General features: G+C 42.1%; 1 protein-coding gene across 1 annotated transcript in view; it reads left to right on the top strand.

The window, feature by feature from the left end:
* The first annotated feature begins 7910 nt into the window (after positions 1 to 7910).
* GMIP (GEM interacting protein) overlaps positions 7911 to 16095 on the top strand; it is a 107557-nt gene continuing 99372 nt past the window's right edge. Inside the window, exons 1-2 of the mRNA XM_089651759.1 lie at positions 7911 to 8395; positions 15168 to 15305. Coding sequence (XP_089507885.1) covers positions 8197 to 8395; positions 15168 to 15305 — 337 coding nt within the window. The 5' untranslated portion in view covers positions 7911 to 8196. The remainder of the gene's footprint in view (positions 8396 to 15167; positions 15306 to 16095) is intronic.

Below are 16095 nucleotides of genomic sequence, written 5' to 3'. Positions count from 1 at the left end.
CCTGTAAGATCTTCATTCACTTTATGTTGCCTTTCAAGGACAGGAAGGAAAAGGAAATCAATGGAACACCAACAGTAATACAAAGAAATTACAAGGAGGGTTTAACCAGTGCCTACTCTATCCAAAACAAACAAAAATAAACTGGGCTGTGTAGTCTGCTTAGATGTTAAGAAGCTGATCGTGTTTCCTAGCAGGGGTGTCTGGATCACAGGACGGGCTGAAAAAATGTAGAAATCCATTGACTATATCAGGGGTCTCTGAACTAATGCCTGTGGGCCACATCCAGCTCGCAACTAGGGTCAGTGGCATATCATCAATGTGCACTGATTGATGATTAAGGTCAGCACAGACTGCCTATGATCTACACTTTGGATGTAAGGAGAGGACCTGATGTAAGGGCAACACTGAAGGAGGATTCTGATGGGGACTCTGATGTAAGGGCAACACTGAAGGAGGATTCTGATGGGGACTCTGATGTAAGGGCAAAACTGAAGGAAGATTCTGATGGGGACCCTAATGTAATGGGGGACTGTTATGGGACCCTGATGCAAGAGGTCTGGGGACTCTGATGTAGGGGGGCACTGATAGAAGGGCAGCCTCTGATGTAAGGGGAACTCTGTTGGGGACCCTGATGTAAGGGGGGGAATCTGATAGGGACCCTGGTGTAAGGGGAGACTTTGATGGGGATACTGATGTAAGGGGATTCTGATATAAGGGGGTAATCTGTTGTACGGGGAACTGTGATGGGTCCCTGATGTAAGGGGGGACTTTGATGGTGACTTAAATGTATGTGGGGACTCTGATGGTAACCTTGATGTAAGAGGTGACTTTGATGGAAACTCTGATGTAGGGGGAACGCTGATATACTGTAGGGACGGACTCTGATGTAAGGGAGACTCTGATGGGGACCCTGATGTAAGGGGGGGGGGACCCTGATAGGGACCCTGACGTAAGGGGATACTGTGATGGTGATTCTGATGTAGGGGGGACCCTCATATAAGGGGGAGAATCTGTTGTATGAGTATCTGTAATGGGGACCCTTTTGTAAGGGGGAACTGTGATGGGTCCCTGATTTAAGGGGGGACTTTGATGGGGACTCTAATGTATGTGGGGACTTGAATGGAGACCTTGATGTAAGAGGTGACTTTGATAAGAACTCTAATGTAGGGGGAACGCTGATATAAGGGTGGACTCTGATGTAATGTAGACTCTGATGGGGACCCTGACATAAGAGGATACTTTGAAGGGGACTCTGATGTAGGAGGGACCCTCATTTAAGGGGGGAATCTGTTGTATGGGGAACTGTGATGGGGACCCTTTTGTAAGGGGGAACTTTGATGGGGACTGTAATGTATGTGGGGACTCTGATGGAGACCTTGATGTACGAGGTACCTTTGATGTAGACTCTGATGTAGAGGGGACACTAATGTAAGGGCAACCCCTAATATAAGAGTACCTCTGATGGGGACTCTAATGTGTGTGGTCACTCTGATGGGGTCCCTGATGTAAGGGGGGACTTTGATGGGGACCCTGATGTAGGGGGGACCTCATATAAGGGGAGAATCTGTTGTAAAGAGAACTGTGTGTGTATGTGGTGACTCTAAAGGGGTCCTTGATGTAAAGGGAGACTTTGATGGGGACCCTGGTGTAGGGGGCACCCTGATAGGGACACTGTTGTAAGGGGGGGAACTCTGATGGAGCATCTGATGTAGTAGGAACTCTGATGGGGGACCCTGATGTAGGGGGGGAATCTGATAGGGACTCTGGGAGACTTTGATGGGCATGTAGGGCGGACCCTGATATATGTGGGGAATCTGTTGTATGGGGAACTGTGATGGGGACCCTTTTGTAAGGGGGGACTTTGATGGGGACCCTGATGTAAGGGGATACTTTGATGGGGATTCTGATGTAGAGGGGACACTGATATACGTGATATAATGTGTGTGGCAACTTTGATGGGGACCCTGATGTAAGGGGATACTTTGATGGGGATTCTGATGTAGAGGGGCCCCCTATATAAATGGCAAATCTGTTGTAAGGTGACCTGTGTGTGTATGTGGGGACTCTGATGGGGTCCCTCATGTAAAGGGGGACTTTGATGGGGACCCTGGTGTAAGGGGGAGATACTAATGTAGGAGGAACTCAGATGGAGACTCTGATGTAAGGGGGGACTTTGATGGGTGCTCTGATGTAAAGGGGACCTCTGAAAGAGACCCCTACATAAGCAGGACTCTGATGGGAATTTGTTTCAGCCTGTGAATGTTTGTAAAATTCCCAATGTGGCCCTCTCCCTGCCTTAGTTGATGCTCTGAATTGTATTTCAATGTATATTCAGCTGTTTATCTGGAGTTGAGTCGTCTGCAGTATTGCTGTAGTCGCTGTGTATATGATGACAATTCTCTATAAATGGCTGAATGCTCTCATTAGAAGCAGCCCGCACCCCTCCCTTGGTGGAGAAGTGTCAGCAATGCTCAGTGTTTCCTGTGTGCAGATTGTGTCATAGCTGGTGAGGAAACACTTCCGGCCACACAAGCTGTGATGTAGAGCTCTCTGGATTTATAATAGGTGTAACCTGCTAAAAATACAGCAAACGCATGGCACCATGCTGAATGCACGGCTATGGACCACTGTGTCCATGCATCCCATAATCCCACTCAGAACCATGGAACGTGTCCAGGGAAGCCGGCTCTACTGTCTTCTATAGTTGTGTTGTATTGGTATGATTGTTATATTTACTTTACATAGAAAATAAAGGCAGAGAAAAGACCAAGTAGCCCATTGAGTCTGCCCCATTTGTTTTTTTTTTTGTTATTTTGTTAACTTTTTAGTCTGAAAATAGATCTCTGATGTCTGAATCCACTTACTGTTGACTGACTCAGTGCCTGGACTGGAAGTCTATTCTAAGTATCAACCACTTTTTCATCAAAATAAAACTTTCTAAGTTTAGCGTCGCTTGAAAAAAAAAATTCTAGAAAAAAGGAATTGGTCTTTAAACTATACGTTGCATTAATGCAATGCTTTTGTGTGCACTAAAGAAGCCCATTCATTGTGAGGGTACCATACCTCACCAATTTTGCATCAAGGAAATGAGCAGCACCAAAAGGTACGGTACGAAAATGAATTTCAAGGAAGGTTCACATCTACGCAGGTTGTGGTTGATGAGTTTTTCTTGCACATTTTGTGATGCATTTTTGATGCATTTTGCTTTTTTTTTTTTTTCTCTGGCCAGTAGGAAAGTATTTCAGTTCTGTTTATGTAGTGCAACTTTGATGCTACTTTGATGCTACTTAAGAGCCAGAGAATGTAAAGTCGGATCAAAGTTGCATCAAAGTCATACTTTCTTATTAGTTAAAAAAACATCCATCAAATACGCAACTCTTGAGTTTTTGGTGCGGATCCATTGAAGTCTAATACACGCAAAACCGAATCTGCTGCGGGAAAAAAAAAATCCCTGACCCTTTCCTAAGAATCCCTCGGCTCAAAAAGCACAGATGTGAACTAGATCCATAGGAAAGCATAGTCAGTGTTAACTGAGAGGGTGGAGCTCCACTTTAAGATGGACCTTTTATATCAGTGCAATGCATTTCAGGAGCTTCAAAATCAAAGGTGTTCAAAGTCTCAGAGTTCATTTTATTTAGAAAGCAGCCACAGCCTAAGTAAAAAAAGCCTGTCATCTGCCAGCATGCTACAGGGAAGGTTCCTTTGTATCTGCAAAATCTAACAGGTATGAGAGAAAATCTCCATAATGGGACCACAGACAGAAACAAATGCTTCACATTTTTAACTTTGAACTCTGTACCTCTCTGTTAATCAAAATAAGTTGTGCAGAAGCTAAGCTGACTATACATTGTGCAAATGTCAGCCAGCTCCTAATGAATAGGAAACATTTTACTAGGAGGGTGACCTTATCAGCCACCTCCTGCCCAACATCCTTTGATTAAATATCCAAACGCATTGAACACTATTGTTGGCCAAGCAGCAGCTACATCTAATCAGATGCAACCACTGTTTGGGTACAGTGAAGGAAATAAGTATTTGATCTCCTGCTGATTTTGAATGTTTGCTCACTCACAAAGTAATGATCAGTCTAAAAATCGAATGGTAGGTGTATTGTAACACAGAGAGACAGAATAGCAACAAAAAACATTCAAAAGAAATGCATGTCTAACAAATGATGCACTGATTTGCATGTTCATGAGGGAAAGAAGTATTTGATCTCCTATCATTCAGCAGGATTTCTGGCTACCAAGTGTCTTTCATACAGGTAACAAGCTGAGATTAGAAGCAGTCTCTTAAAGGGAGTGCTGCTAATCTCATTTTGTTACTTGTAGAAGAGACACCTGTCCACAGGAGCAATCAAACAATCAGATTCCAAACTCTCCACCATGGCAAAGACCAAAGAGCTGTCCAAGGATGTCAGGGACAAGATTTTCTTTGTGAGTGGGCAAACATTAAAATCAGCAGGGGATCAAATACTTATTTCCTTCATTGTATCTTGACACCTAGTCTGGCCGACTGTTAAAATACAAAAGCCGCAGTAGGAGATCCATCTATTCACACTGTATAGTGTGGATGGAGGAACTGATTACATTATTTTTTTGTTCAACCCGCAGGCTGAACCAAAAATGTTATCAGTGTATTACCAGCTTTAGCCCTCATGCACACGGGATGTTTTGATAATGCTGGTAATGTTAGCTGTTTTTCGGCTTTTTTTTAGCATTTTTGCATTAGCGTTTAGCGGCATTTTGCTGTGTTTAGCAGCGTTTTTCCAAGTTTGCATTATTTAATGTATTTATTTACAAAAAAAAATATTTTTTTTTGGTCCAAAAAAGTCCAAAAACGTTGGTTTGCTGCGTTTTACGTTTTGCCCCGTTTTTCAGCGTTTCTAGATATTTCCTAGTCCTGGGTTTTTTTTCCAGCCCAAAAATTTTTGATCACAGTCTATGTGTGCATGGATACGTGGGATAACATGCTGGGGGGTTTACTGGCTGTAGAAAAAATATCAAAAGCCAACTGTAAAACTGGACTGTAAAAATGTCCAGTGTGCATGAGGACTTAGGGTCCAAGCAGACTGGTTTAAAAAAAATGCTGCTCCCAGAGGAGTTTAGCGTTTTGCCTATAGAAGCAGCTAGTATTATCCTATGTGTCCATGCACATTAGGTCGTTTAGGGGCATGAGCTCAGCGTTTACAGGCAGAAGAAATAAAAACTTCCTGTTTTTTGTTTTTGAGAGTGTTTTCTGACAGAAAAAAAAAACGCTAAGTCTAGGTTCACACAAGGGGCGGACTGACCATTTGGAAACTCGGGCACTGCCCGAAGTCAGTAGGGGGCCCCATGAGATGCCCCTGGTATCTTTTTCATAGGCTTTTTTGAGTTTGGGCAAGGACACAGGGGCCCCATGATCCCCTATTGTCCGGGGACCCCATGAATTGTCAGTCCGCCCCTGGTTCACACCTATGTGTTTTCCGTTGCGTTTTCCAAAAACACACAGCAGTCCATTTAACATGACTTCCTATGGGACACATTCACATCCTGTTTTCACCCGATGCATTTTTTGGAACGGGACAGGGACTTTTTTAAACGCAAAACGTTGCGTTTTTGGTTCAATATACTTCAATGGAAAGGCTGCAGAAATGCATGTAGCACATTTTTAATGCGATTTGCGTTTTGATCTGCCCAGCAATAAGTTATAACAAAAAAGAAAACAAAAAAACGCATCAAAAATGCATGTGCAAAAGCGCACTGCAGAAACGGATCAAACGGAAACTGCATAGGTTGTGAACCCAGCCTTAATGCTCCTAAACATTGCCAAATGCTCTAAAGGCTAGTACAAAAACGCTCAAAATTTGCATTTTTTTCCTGCCAAGAGCACTGGCGGTTTTTTAAATCAGTGTGCATGGACCCTTAGACCTCATTCATACGGGCATGCCTATCTGTACACCCAAGTAAAGAGCCGTCTTTACCTGCACAGGATGCATAGGTGTTCCATAAATCAAGTGCTGGCAGTCCCATTCATGTCTATCGGGACTCGGACAAAGCCACTGCATCCCAATCTGACAGTACGGGTTTGTAGCCCCAAACACAGATGTATGTTATGGGACATACACTGGCATGGATGTCAAAGTGGGACCAGCAGCTGTGCATCTCATGCGGTCAAAGAGGGCCCTTTGTATGGGTGTAGGGAGATGAGGCCTTAAGCTTTAAAGAAGAATTATGGGCAAAAAATGTTCCTCCCATGCAGTGGAGCTGTGCCCGCAGTTAACTGTCTGTTTTTGTCTAGGGCAGGGGTAGGCAATCTGCGACTCTCCAGCTCTTGCAGGACTACAAGTTCCATCATGCCTCTGCAAGTCATAGCTGTAACTGTCAGTTTTGTAATGTTGCAATGCCACATGGGAAATGTAGTTCCACAACAGCTAGAGAGCCGCAGGTTGCCTACCCCTGGTCTAGGGGATATCAGAACGAAGGTATACACTCACCGGCCACTTTATTAGGTACACCTGTTTAATTGCTTGGTAACACAAATTGATAATCAGCCAATCACATGGTAGCAACTCAATGCATTTAGGCATCTACACGTGGTGAAGATGACTTTCTGAAGTTCAAACCGAGCATCAAAATGGGGAAGAGAGGGGATTTAAGTGACTTTGACTCTGTTGGTGCCAGGCTGGATGGTCTGAGTATTTCAAAAACTGCTGATCTACTGGGACTTTCAAGCACAACCATCTCTAGGGTTTACAGAGAATGATCCGAAAAAGAGAAAATATTTAGTGAGTGGCAGTTGTGTAGATGAAAATGCCTTGATGATGTCAGAGGTCAAAGGAGAATGAGCAGACTGGTTCGAGATGATAGAAAGGCAACAGTATCTCATGTCATTATGGACCAAAATCTCTGAGGAATGTTTCCAACACCTTGTTGAATCTATTCCACGAAGAATGATGGAAGTTCTGAAGGCAAATTGGGATCCAACCCGGTACTAGCAAAGTGTACCTAATAAAGTGGCCACTGAATTTACTTACCTAATCTGCCAATCCTCCAAGTGCAAGACCAGTCCCTGATGCTTCTGCCCCTGCATGCTAGTGCTCTTCTGAATGGACTGTTCCTGACGTCATCACGTCCATAGACTGGATCTGGATATGAGGGCGACAAGGTGTGGACATGGGGGAGCGCATTTATTTCCAGAGGATCAAAGGATCAGGTAAGTATAGCCTACACAAAACGAAAAGTTAACCCATGCAGTGCAGGCCCAGCCCTACTGCATGGGAGTTTTGCTTTAAGTTAGGCATTAATTCCACATATCTGACGTTTTGTAGGGGTGTGGGAATTTTACATGCGTATTTGTGAATGGCATAATAGGCTCTCTTACATAAAACTAACTAGTATTTAATTTTTTTTCCTGGGCCTTTATGGAAAGATGTTGGGCTGGTTGGTTTACTTATCCTGCTTAGCAGGTTATCTATAATTAATTCGATAATTAAAATCCCAGCACACACCTGTTATGGGAATTTAACTCTTGATGGTAATAGTTGAACAAATTCCATACAATATACAGACCACTAGGAATCAGAGAGTGTCTAGGCCCATTTATCTGCATCTTGGTAGCTCCGTGTATCCATGAATGACTGTCTGGCATTGTCATGTCCTGTCATAGTCTGTCTCCTCGCTGTCTGCCACCGTGTTCAGCATCAGTGACAGAGTTATTAAGGCGTTTCCATTTGTCACTCACATATGGTTTGGCTTTAGATTCCAAGCAAGTGAACCTCATTTTCCCAGCTAGAGTACAACAGACTTTCAGAATGAGTGTCAACTTTATAAGCCACAGTTATTGCTTATGTGAGATTGATGAATAGTAAGAGTCGGGAAGAGAAGGTGGAGTATTGCAGGTTGATCATGTCTAGTGTGAGAATGATTTCCTTCTATTCCATCTACAGTATTTCATTTTCAGCTCTTCTGTCAGAGAACTTCAGGAGGGAATGATGAGGAGGATGTGAACTGAGAAAATGAAGTTTATGGAAAAAGAAGAACTAAATTCTTTCTCAGCTGTCAGTTAAGGGATGATTGGAGAGACGGGTCTGTAGACCATCCAAACAAAACCAAAAGAACGCAAAACACAAGATTTCTAAAAGAAATGAACATTCTGTTGAGACAGTGAGACTCATCTGCTTGCGGTGAGTGGAGACCCTTCTTTACAGCCCAGGACATGAACTTTGCAGGGGTGGTTGGGGCAATGCCAAGAAGATACCATGCAGAGGAATGCTACCTGACTGCTCTCTGCCACTCAACCTGGAGGGGATGTAAGAGCCACCCAATGAATTCACCAGAATTGGCCCAGTTTTGCATTCGGCTCAGGAAAGTAGACCAGAAGCTGCAAGAGATGAGAGCCATCTACCAGGGGTCAGGTGAGAGAGTCGGGGAGACACTGGAGTGGTCCACTGTACATGATCATCAGAGCCATGCAGTACATACAGTAGTTCAATTTCAATAGCCAGTGGAAGGCTTTGACACAGGACAGTTGAATAACACAGCAATTTCTTTATATTTCTTGGGAACTTTGGTGCTGAGATTGTTGATTTTGGATTCCCAAGTTTTGCCATCATTCACAGAGGTTTAAAAAGAGTCTCACTCATCCTGTAAAATTACTAATTTATTTTATATTATGTAGAATGTAATGGGAGGAGGATGACTCCCAAACAGGAAAGGAGAGTTAATACTAAGTGAAAGAAGGAACCTGAGGTGTTGATTCTGCTTTTCATGTACTAAAATGAAATGTTAAGATTAAGGTGCATGTAAAGGCAATTCTTTTTAGTTTTGATCAGAGTTCAGTATCAAAAGTTTCCATTGCTATCTGTGTCCTTGCTGGGGAGATTCACCCTTCTATTTTTGTATATAAATAATAGACAGTGCCAGTGGATGTGTATATATGCAGAAGGGGGGAGGAAAATGAGCAGTTATTTAATCCTTGGAAACCAAGGTGATATATAAAGGTGAATAATTAATTAGAACAGCGCTCCTCACCAAACTATCTCATACATGCGCAAACCCTCTTTGTAATCAAAAATATATCTACATCATTATTAGTGCAAAAATACTCTGCTGTTTAAAATGTGTAGTGACCATCAATAATTTGGAAAAAATTAAATCTATACTCTGTGCAAACCTAATTATTATTTTGATGTTAGATCTCTCCATTTACAATCACAACAATCTCATAATTTATCATAATCATGTAAAATAATTCATACATATATAATCATACTAGTGTAAGTAAGTGACTATATAAAAAAAAAAAAAAAAAACTTCTGATATAGTCCCTTACTTACACTAGTATGATTATATATGTATGAATTATTTTACATGATTATGATAAATTATGAGATTGTTGTGATGGTGGATGGAGAGATCTAACAGCATAATAATAATTAGGTTTGCACAGAGTATAGATTTCATTTTTTCCAAATTATTGATGGTCGCTACACATTTTGTACAGCAGAGTATTTTTGCACTAATAATGATGTAGATATATTTTTAATTACAAAGCGGGTTTGCACATGTATGAGATAGTTTGGTGAGCAGCCCTGTTCTAAGTAATTATTCACCTTTATATATTACATAGTTACATAGCTAGTCTGACTGAAAAAAGACAAAATTCCATCCAGTTCAACCATAGAAAAAAAAAAGTTATGATCCTATACCCACAGTTGATCCAGAAAAAGGCAAAAAGAAAAACCGCAAAGCATGATCCAATTTGCTCCCTCTGGGAAAAAAATTCCTTCCTGATCCCCCAAGAGGCCATCGGATATTCCCTGGATCAACTTTACCTATAAATGTTAGTATCCAGTTATATTCTGTGTACCTAGGAAACAATCCAGGACTTTTTTGAAGCAATCCACTGAGCTAGCTGAACCCATGAGGGAGTCTATTCCACATTTTCACAGCTCTCATTGTGATTACCCTTCTATTTGTCCTGGTGACCATTGTCAATGATCCTGAAAATGTTGGGAAATCCTCCAATTGCAACAGCTGGCCATGCACTAATAGAAATTTGGCTGGTTTAGTAGGACCAAGCAAAATTTCAATCATTGTGTAGCTAACCCCACTCAACAGAAGCCAATGTTTTGCTTGACTCTTGTCAGTGGGACATGTTGGAAAATTCTCCTTGATCAGTGGCTGCAGCAAATCAGCTGCAGCCACTGATCAGTGAACTCTGACAGTGGAGAGTATCAGTCAGTATACAATGTCGCAATGGAGGGGAGGGATTTGTGTGAATGGAGAAATGTGCAATTGGCTGAACAAAAATAAAAACTAATTCTGTATGGCCAGAGAAATTTCCAGTCATATATGTTGTATCTTCAGGACAGGAAATGAGGGAAAATCTCCTTATTCCAGCATAGCCCTAACAACTCTTAAGGCTCGTTCACACCATGTTTCAGAGATGTCAGTTTTTCTGCACGCGTTCTGAAAGGGCACAACAAAATCATTTGTTCTCTATGTGCCCTGTCCACACTACAATACTAGTATCACTTGCAGATTTTCTGTGCAGGAATCTGCAATGTATGTAAAACTCATTGAAGCGCACATGAGAATTTATGTAAACTGATGTCTCTGCAAGTAAAATCTGTGTGTCAGTTTCCGTCGGTTTTTCTGCACGTATGGTGTGAACAAGGCCTGAAAAAGGCTCCGTCTAACAGCTATGCTTACTATTCTGAGTTAGGCCTAATTTAGACTTGCAGTTGGGGGACAGCAAAAAAGTGTGGTTGAGCTGCGTTTTTGCTGCCTGCCAACCACCCCCCAATCCTTTTCACAGTGAGAAAGACTGATCCTGTTACACAAAGACTGTCCAACAAGTAGAAATATTTCTGGCAGCACTAATGATCATTTCTGATTTTGGAAATAACCCCTAGAGCAGGGGTAGGCAACCTGAGAGCCGCAGGACTACAAGTTCCATCATGCCTCTGCAAGTCATAGCTGTAACTGTCAGTTTTGTAATCTTTGCAATGCCTCATGGGAAATGTAGTTCCACAACAGCTAGAGAGCTGCAGGTTGCCTACCCCTGCCCTAGGGTATCCCAACACTCCCCAGTGCTCCCTGAGGCATTGTGTTGGATGTCAATATAGGAGAGGGATTGGGCTGTTTGTGGCCATTCTTGGAATGCTAATGTACGATTGCCAATGCACACATTCCTGAAGAAATGGCTAAGCAGGCGCTACATTGACCATCGTCTGGAACCGAAGGCATAGCAACATTCATCAGGGGTCTTTTTCATGCCGCAGCCACAATACCCGCAACAAAGTTGACCCAACATGTAGTGCTCAGCGGGTGGCAAGCTCCCCAAATCCTACACATTCAAGCAAATGGGAAAGCACCGCAAATGCCCTGCAAACAAAGGCAATCCATGTAGCAAAAATGGGGTTAAAACAAAGTATAAATAGGCATCGCATTGTTTCTTTACTGCCTGTCAGTAGCCTCTGAAGTGTGATCTGAATGCAGATGGGACTTCGGAGGCAAGGGAGCTTTAGACGCACGTGTAAATCTACCCTAAGAATGATGCAATAGGCAGAGTACTTACCTATTTTCAGGACTCTCTGGTCTGGTCATGGGAAATGGCTCCCCTGTATCGTCCAGCATGGCTGCAAGCAAGAGGAGGGAGCGCTGGCAACAGATGGGCTATTGAAGCCTATATGTAGCCGTTGTTGGAATGCTTTCTTCTCTCTCCTGCAGCCGCCACTAGCTTACATAGGTGAGATCACATAACTGGACTGAAGCAGGCTGACAATAGGTAAATAAATAGATGTACATCTTTCTTCAAATCACATTCGGCTCAGCAGGGACCGGCTGAGATTCGATCCATCTGTGGGCAGGCTGATTGTACTGATCCATTGATCGACTTGGGTAAAACCAGCATGTTGGATTTTTCGCATGAGATTATTGGCACTGGCTATAGCCACTAGCAATAATCATTGGGTTCTCCCTGGGGTGAAAACACAATAGTTCTGTGGGAGGGATTCTCCCCCAACACTGACTGTGTTGATAGGAGGATCGAGCGATTTTCTTTACTGCAACCCCAGAAAGAAAATCGCATAGTCTATGGTCTGGCTTACACCGCTTAGTAAGCATAGGTGTTAGGAGGGTGGAGGGGACATTTTTAAGAGTAGTTAAGGTTAAGCTGGAATTCCACTTTAACTTTTCTCTACTCTGTCAAAAACATACAAAAATAATTTGACTTTGCATACAATTGAAAAAAGCTGAATAAAAACAGAAAATGGGAAAAATCACCATTGTGACTAATTATGTTTTTAGCTATTATCCTCTGGGTAAATTAAGGACTGCATCTCTTACCTGTCTATGGGAAACAACTCACTTTTGTTGCAGTTTTATTTTCTCAAATTTTGTAAAAAATAGAACCAGATTGTTTTTGTTGGCCTGACCCTTCAAAAAGTGGGACACCGAGAATTAAAACCAGCTTCCCTTTTTCAAAAATGGTCAGGGATTTTAAATGTTTGACTTCCACGCTGTCCTTGATAAAGAACATCTACACAGAAGCATTGATTTTTATTAAAGGTCTTATTGTCCATCTGTTGTTGAGGTCCTTAGACTTCATCATTTGGGGGTTCCAAAATATTACAAATTTAGGGCCTGTTTTGACGGACTTCAATGGGCAAATGCAGCACACTTTTGACATTGACCTAAGGGCCTGGATAGATGGGCTTTAGTTCGCTTTAGTTTATTTCAATATAAGTCTATGAGAATGCAAAGCCGCCTTGAATCAGGTCAAATGCAACCCAGAAGAGGGTTAACTGCACTTGTTAGTGAATTCTGGAGGATCTCCGAACCATCTCAATCCAATTGATGCAATTGGCATAAGTCCAAAATGCATCTACATAGACCATTAAAAACTTCTGAGATCATTCAGAATTTGTTGAAGATGAGAAGTAGTTCTGAAGCAAACAAAAAACCAGCTGACACAGGCCCGAGGATGGCCATAGATTGACAGATGCCTTAGTATGAATGAAGTGTTTGAGAGATCTGCCTATATTGCAGTGTTTCTCAACTCCAGTCCTCATGGACCCCCAACAGGTCATGTTTTCAGGATTTCCATTATTTTGCACAGGTGATTTGATCAGTTTCACTGCCTTAGTAATTACCACAGCTGTTTCATCTGAGGGAAATCCTGAAAACATGACCTGTTGGGGGTCCATGAGGACTGGAGTTGAGAAACACTGCTATATTGCAACATATAGGAGCGCTGGGTCTTGCTGTAATAGAAACATAGAAGAGTGATGGCAGAAAAAAACCAAGTGGTCTATTTAGTCTGCCCCATTTTTTTTTTTTAACCTTTTTGTTTGGGTATTGTATAGTGTCGTATAGTATATGTTTAGACAATTGTGACACTAGCAGTAGGAAATAATACTCTTCTATACTTTTTGCCGAAGGGAAGGATCAGTGCCTGATCACGCAGAGACTTTCCAGTGACAGCTGAGGGGTACCACTAGGGCCCTATTAATGTAAGCCATGCTTGAATAGCAAGCACTTCTTGCAGAAAAAAGAGGTTTTAATAACTCCCTAGCTCTTAGTACTGTTTTATTATTAAACCATGATATCCCAGCCAAAAAAGGGTTTAACAAATCTGTTCTAGACCACAATTTAACAACAAATGGCTGTCCATTGACTAATAAGGCATATTGGGATTTATAGTTCCTTGGCGCCAAGTTGCCAGCCGACAATGACCTTTACTTAGTAAAAAAAATAGGTTACACACAGCAATCAGAATATTTTTAGTCTGACAGCTGTATGCAGTAGATTAATGCTGTAAGTTACACTACATTCTTTGGCATGGCAAAGGCATTTATTACTCACATGTATTACTTAGTGCACATGAACTATGCACGGGCATTTAGTCCAATCTTAAAATATAAGATTTGTCCTTACACACTTCTGAAAATGTGCAACTGCTATCATAACTGAATGTTAATTCTGAAACATGAAAAAAAAGTTTAGAAAAAAGCAAGATTTGTAGAGATCATGATAAAAAGATGGGCTGCATTCAAAGAATGTCACCAGCATACCATGGATCTCCAGAATGGGTCCAAAGCTTTATTCAGTGGTCACATTATTACAGCGGAAATAATGTTTCGGAGCTTCACAGGACCCCCGATGAATGTTGCTATGTCTTCGGTTCCAGCCGATGGTCACTGTAGCACCTGCTTAGCCATTTCTTCAGGAATGTGTACATTCGTAATCGTACATTAGCATTAGAGTGGCCACAAACAGCCCAATGCCACCCCTGTATTGACATCCAATACAATGCCTCAGGGAGCACTGGGGGATGTTGGGATACCCTAGGGGTTTTTTCCAAAATCAGAAATGAACTCTAGTGCTGCAAGAAATATTTCTACTTGTTGGAAAATCTTTGTGTAACAGGATCAGTCTTCCTCACTGTGAAGAGGATTGGAAGGTATTGATCATATGTACATTGCTCTGGTCTATAGGGTGAATAGCAGAAGAAGCAGCAGCTGGTCCCAGTCATCTCAAGTTATGCCTTCTGAATTGAAAACAAGTGCTTCCAATGTGTGCATTTTATAATGCACATTATAATATATAGCATGCTTCTAGCGAATTGATTCTGGTGATATCAAGTATGGAGGGTCAATGCAAACAGGTATAATGGTGCTGCTAACTTCTTCCAATCCTCAGCTCCACCTGGTGCTCAGCCTGAAAGACTGCTGATGCCTCTATGTACTGTGAACCACTGGAGGGGCAATCGGCAATATCCTTTATTGAAATGACATGAAACAGCTGTAAAACAGCCAACACTAAGCCATGACTAAGGCCTGATGGCCGAAACGCGTTGGCTGTTTTACAGCTGTTTCATGTCATTTCAATAAAGGATATTGCCATTTGATGTTTACCCGAGTGCCGACTGTCCCTCCAGTGGTGAAGTATGGAGGGTTCCTACAAAAACCAAAGTCTATTGAGGTTAACTTCAAAGTGGCCTAAAATATGGGATAACATAGCCCAGCTGAGAAATTAAAATGGTAATAGCATTCTTCAAAGCATTTCACATATGAACATATACCATACATGCACTCATTCGATATATTATACAAGGGTGAGCAAATGTATAACATGCTTTCTTTCTTCCCCCTTCTCTCCAATGTCGCACCACCTTATCAGGTCTTTTCTCCTGTGACCAGTCTGAACTCAAGCTATCGGAACTGCTCCAGTCAGTTGTATTCCTCCTTTTCAAATACCCAGCTCTCAAAACCCACTGTGTTCAAGAAGCCATGACCAACCTGATCAACAGAGTGCGAGGTATGCCTCTACACCCTGCTATCAAAAGAAAAATATAAACTCAAGTATAAGTAAAATAACAAGCTATAGTGTATGGCTGTATTGATACTATAGTGTATGCTTTCATATGGGTGAGCTAGTGAACTGGATCCGTCCATCTCACAAAAAACGTTCATTAGTCAGATAGGCAGCGCTCACAATAGCGAGTGTACCATCATGTTGTTTGCACAAATCTACAGGTATATTTACATGATAATGTATAACTTGTACAATCTTGACCAGTGTTTTTTCTTTTATGGCAAGAGCAGGGCTCTTTTCAGCGGAAATGCAGTTCCGGCACCTCCAGCACTGAATGCATGTGATGGCACAGGGGTGTGCTGGATGGTGTATTGATGGTGGCTGCTGGGGGATCTTTTGTCACTGGAGGGGATCTATTTTTGCATGATGGTCTATTGTTGCTGGAGAGGTCTATTTTTGCTGGAGAGAGATCTATTGTTGCTGGGAAGTCAATTGTTGCTGGAAAGGATCTACTGTTGAGGGAGGTGTCTACTGTTGCTTGCTGATTGGAGATCTGTTGTTGCTGCTAGGGGTTCATTTTTGCTGGGGTAGTATATTGTTGTGGGGTTTCATTGTTGCTATTTTTGCTGGCTGCAAGGGGATCTATTTTACTGCTTTTTTTGTTATTGTTAACAAATTCCATACAAAATTATATCCGGCTCTGTATTCTCTAAAAGGAGTGCTACTGGGAGATGGATAGGAGTTGGAACCGAGGGACATTGCTCGGAGGTGGGTATGGGGTGGAAACAAGGGG

This window comes from Staurois parvus, unplaced genomic scaffold (assembly GCF_062004578.1).
Source record: "Staurois parvus isolate SC_StPar_1 unplaced genomic scaffold, SC_StPar_1.0 ptg000662l, whole genome shotgun sequence".
Lineage (NCBI taxonomy): Eukaryota > Metazoa > Chordata > Amphibia > Anura > Ranidae > Staurois > Staurois parvus.
This window is presented reverse-complemented; position numbering and strand designations above follow the sequence as displayed.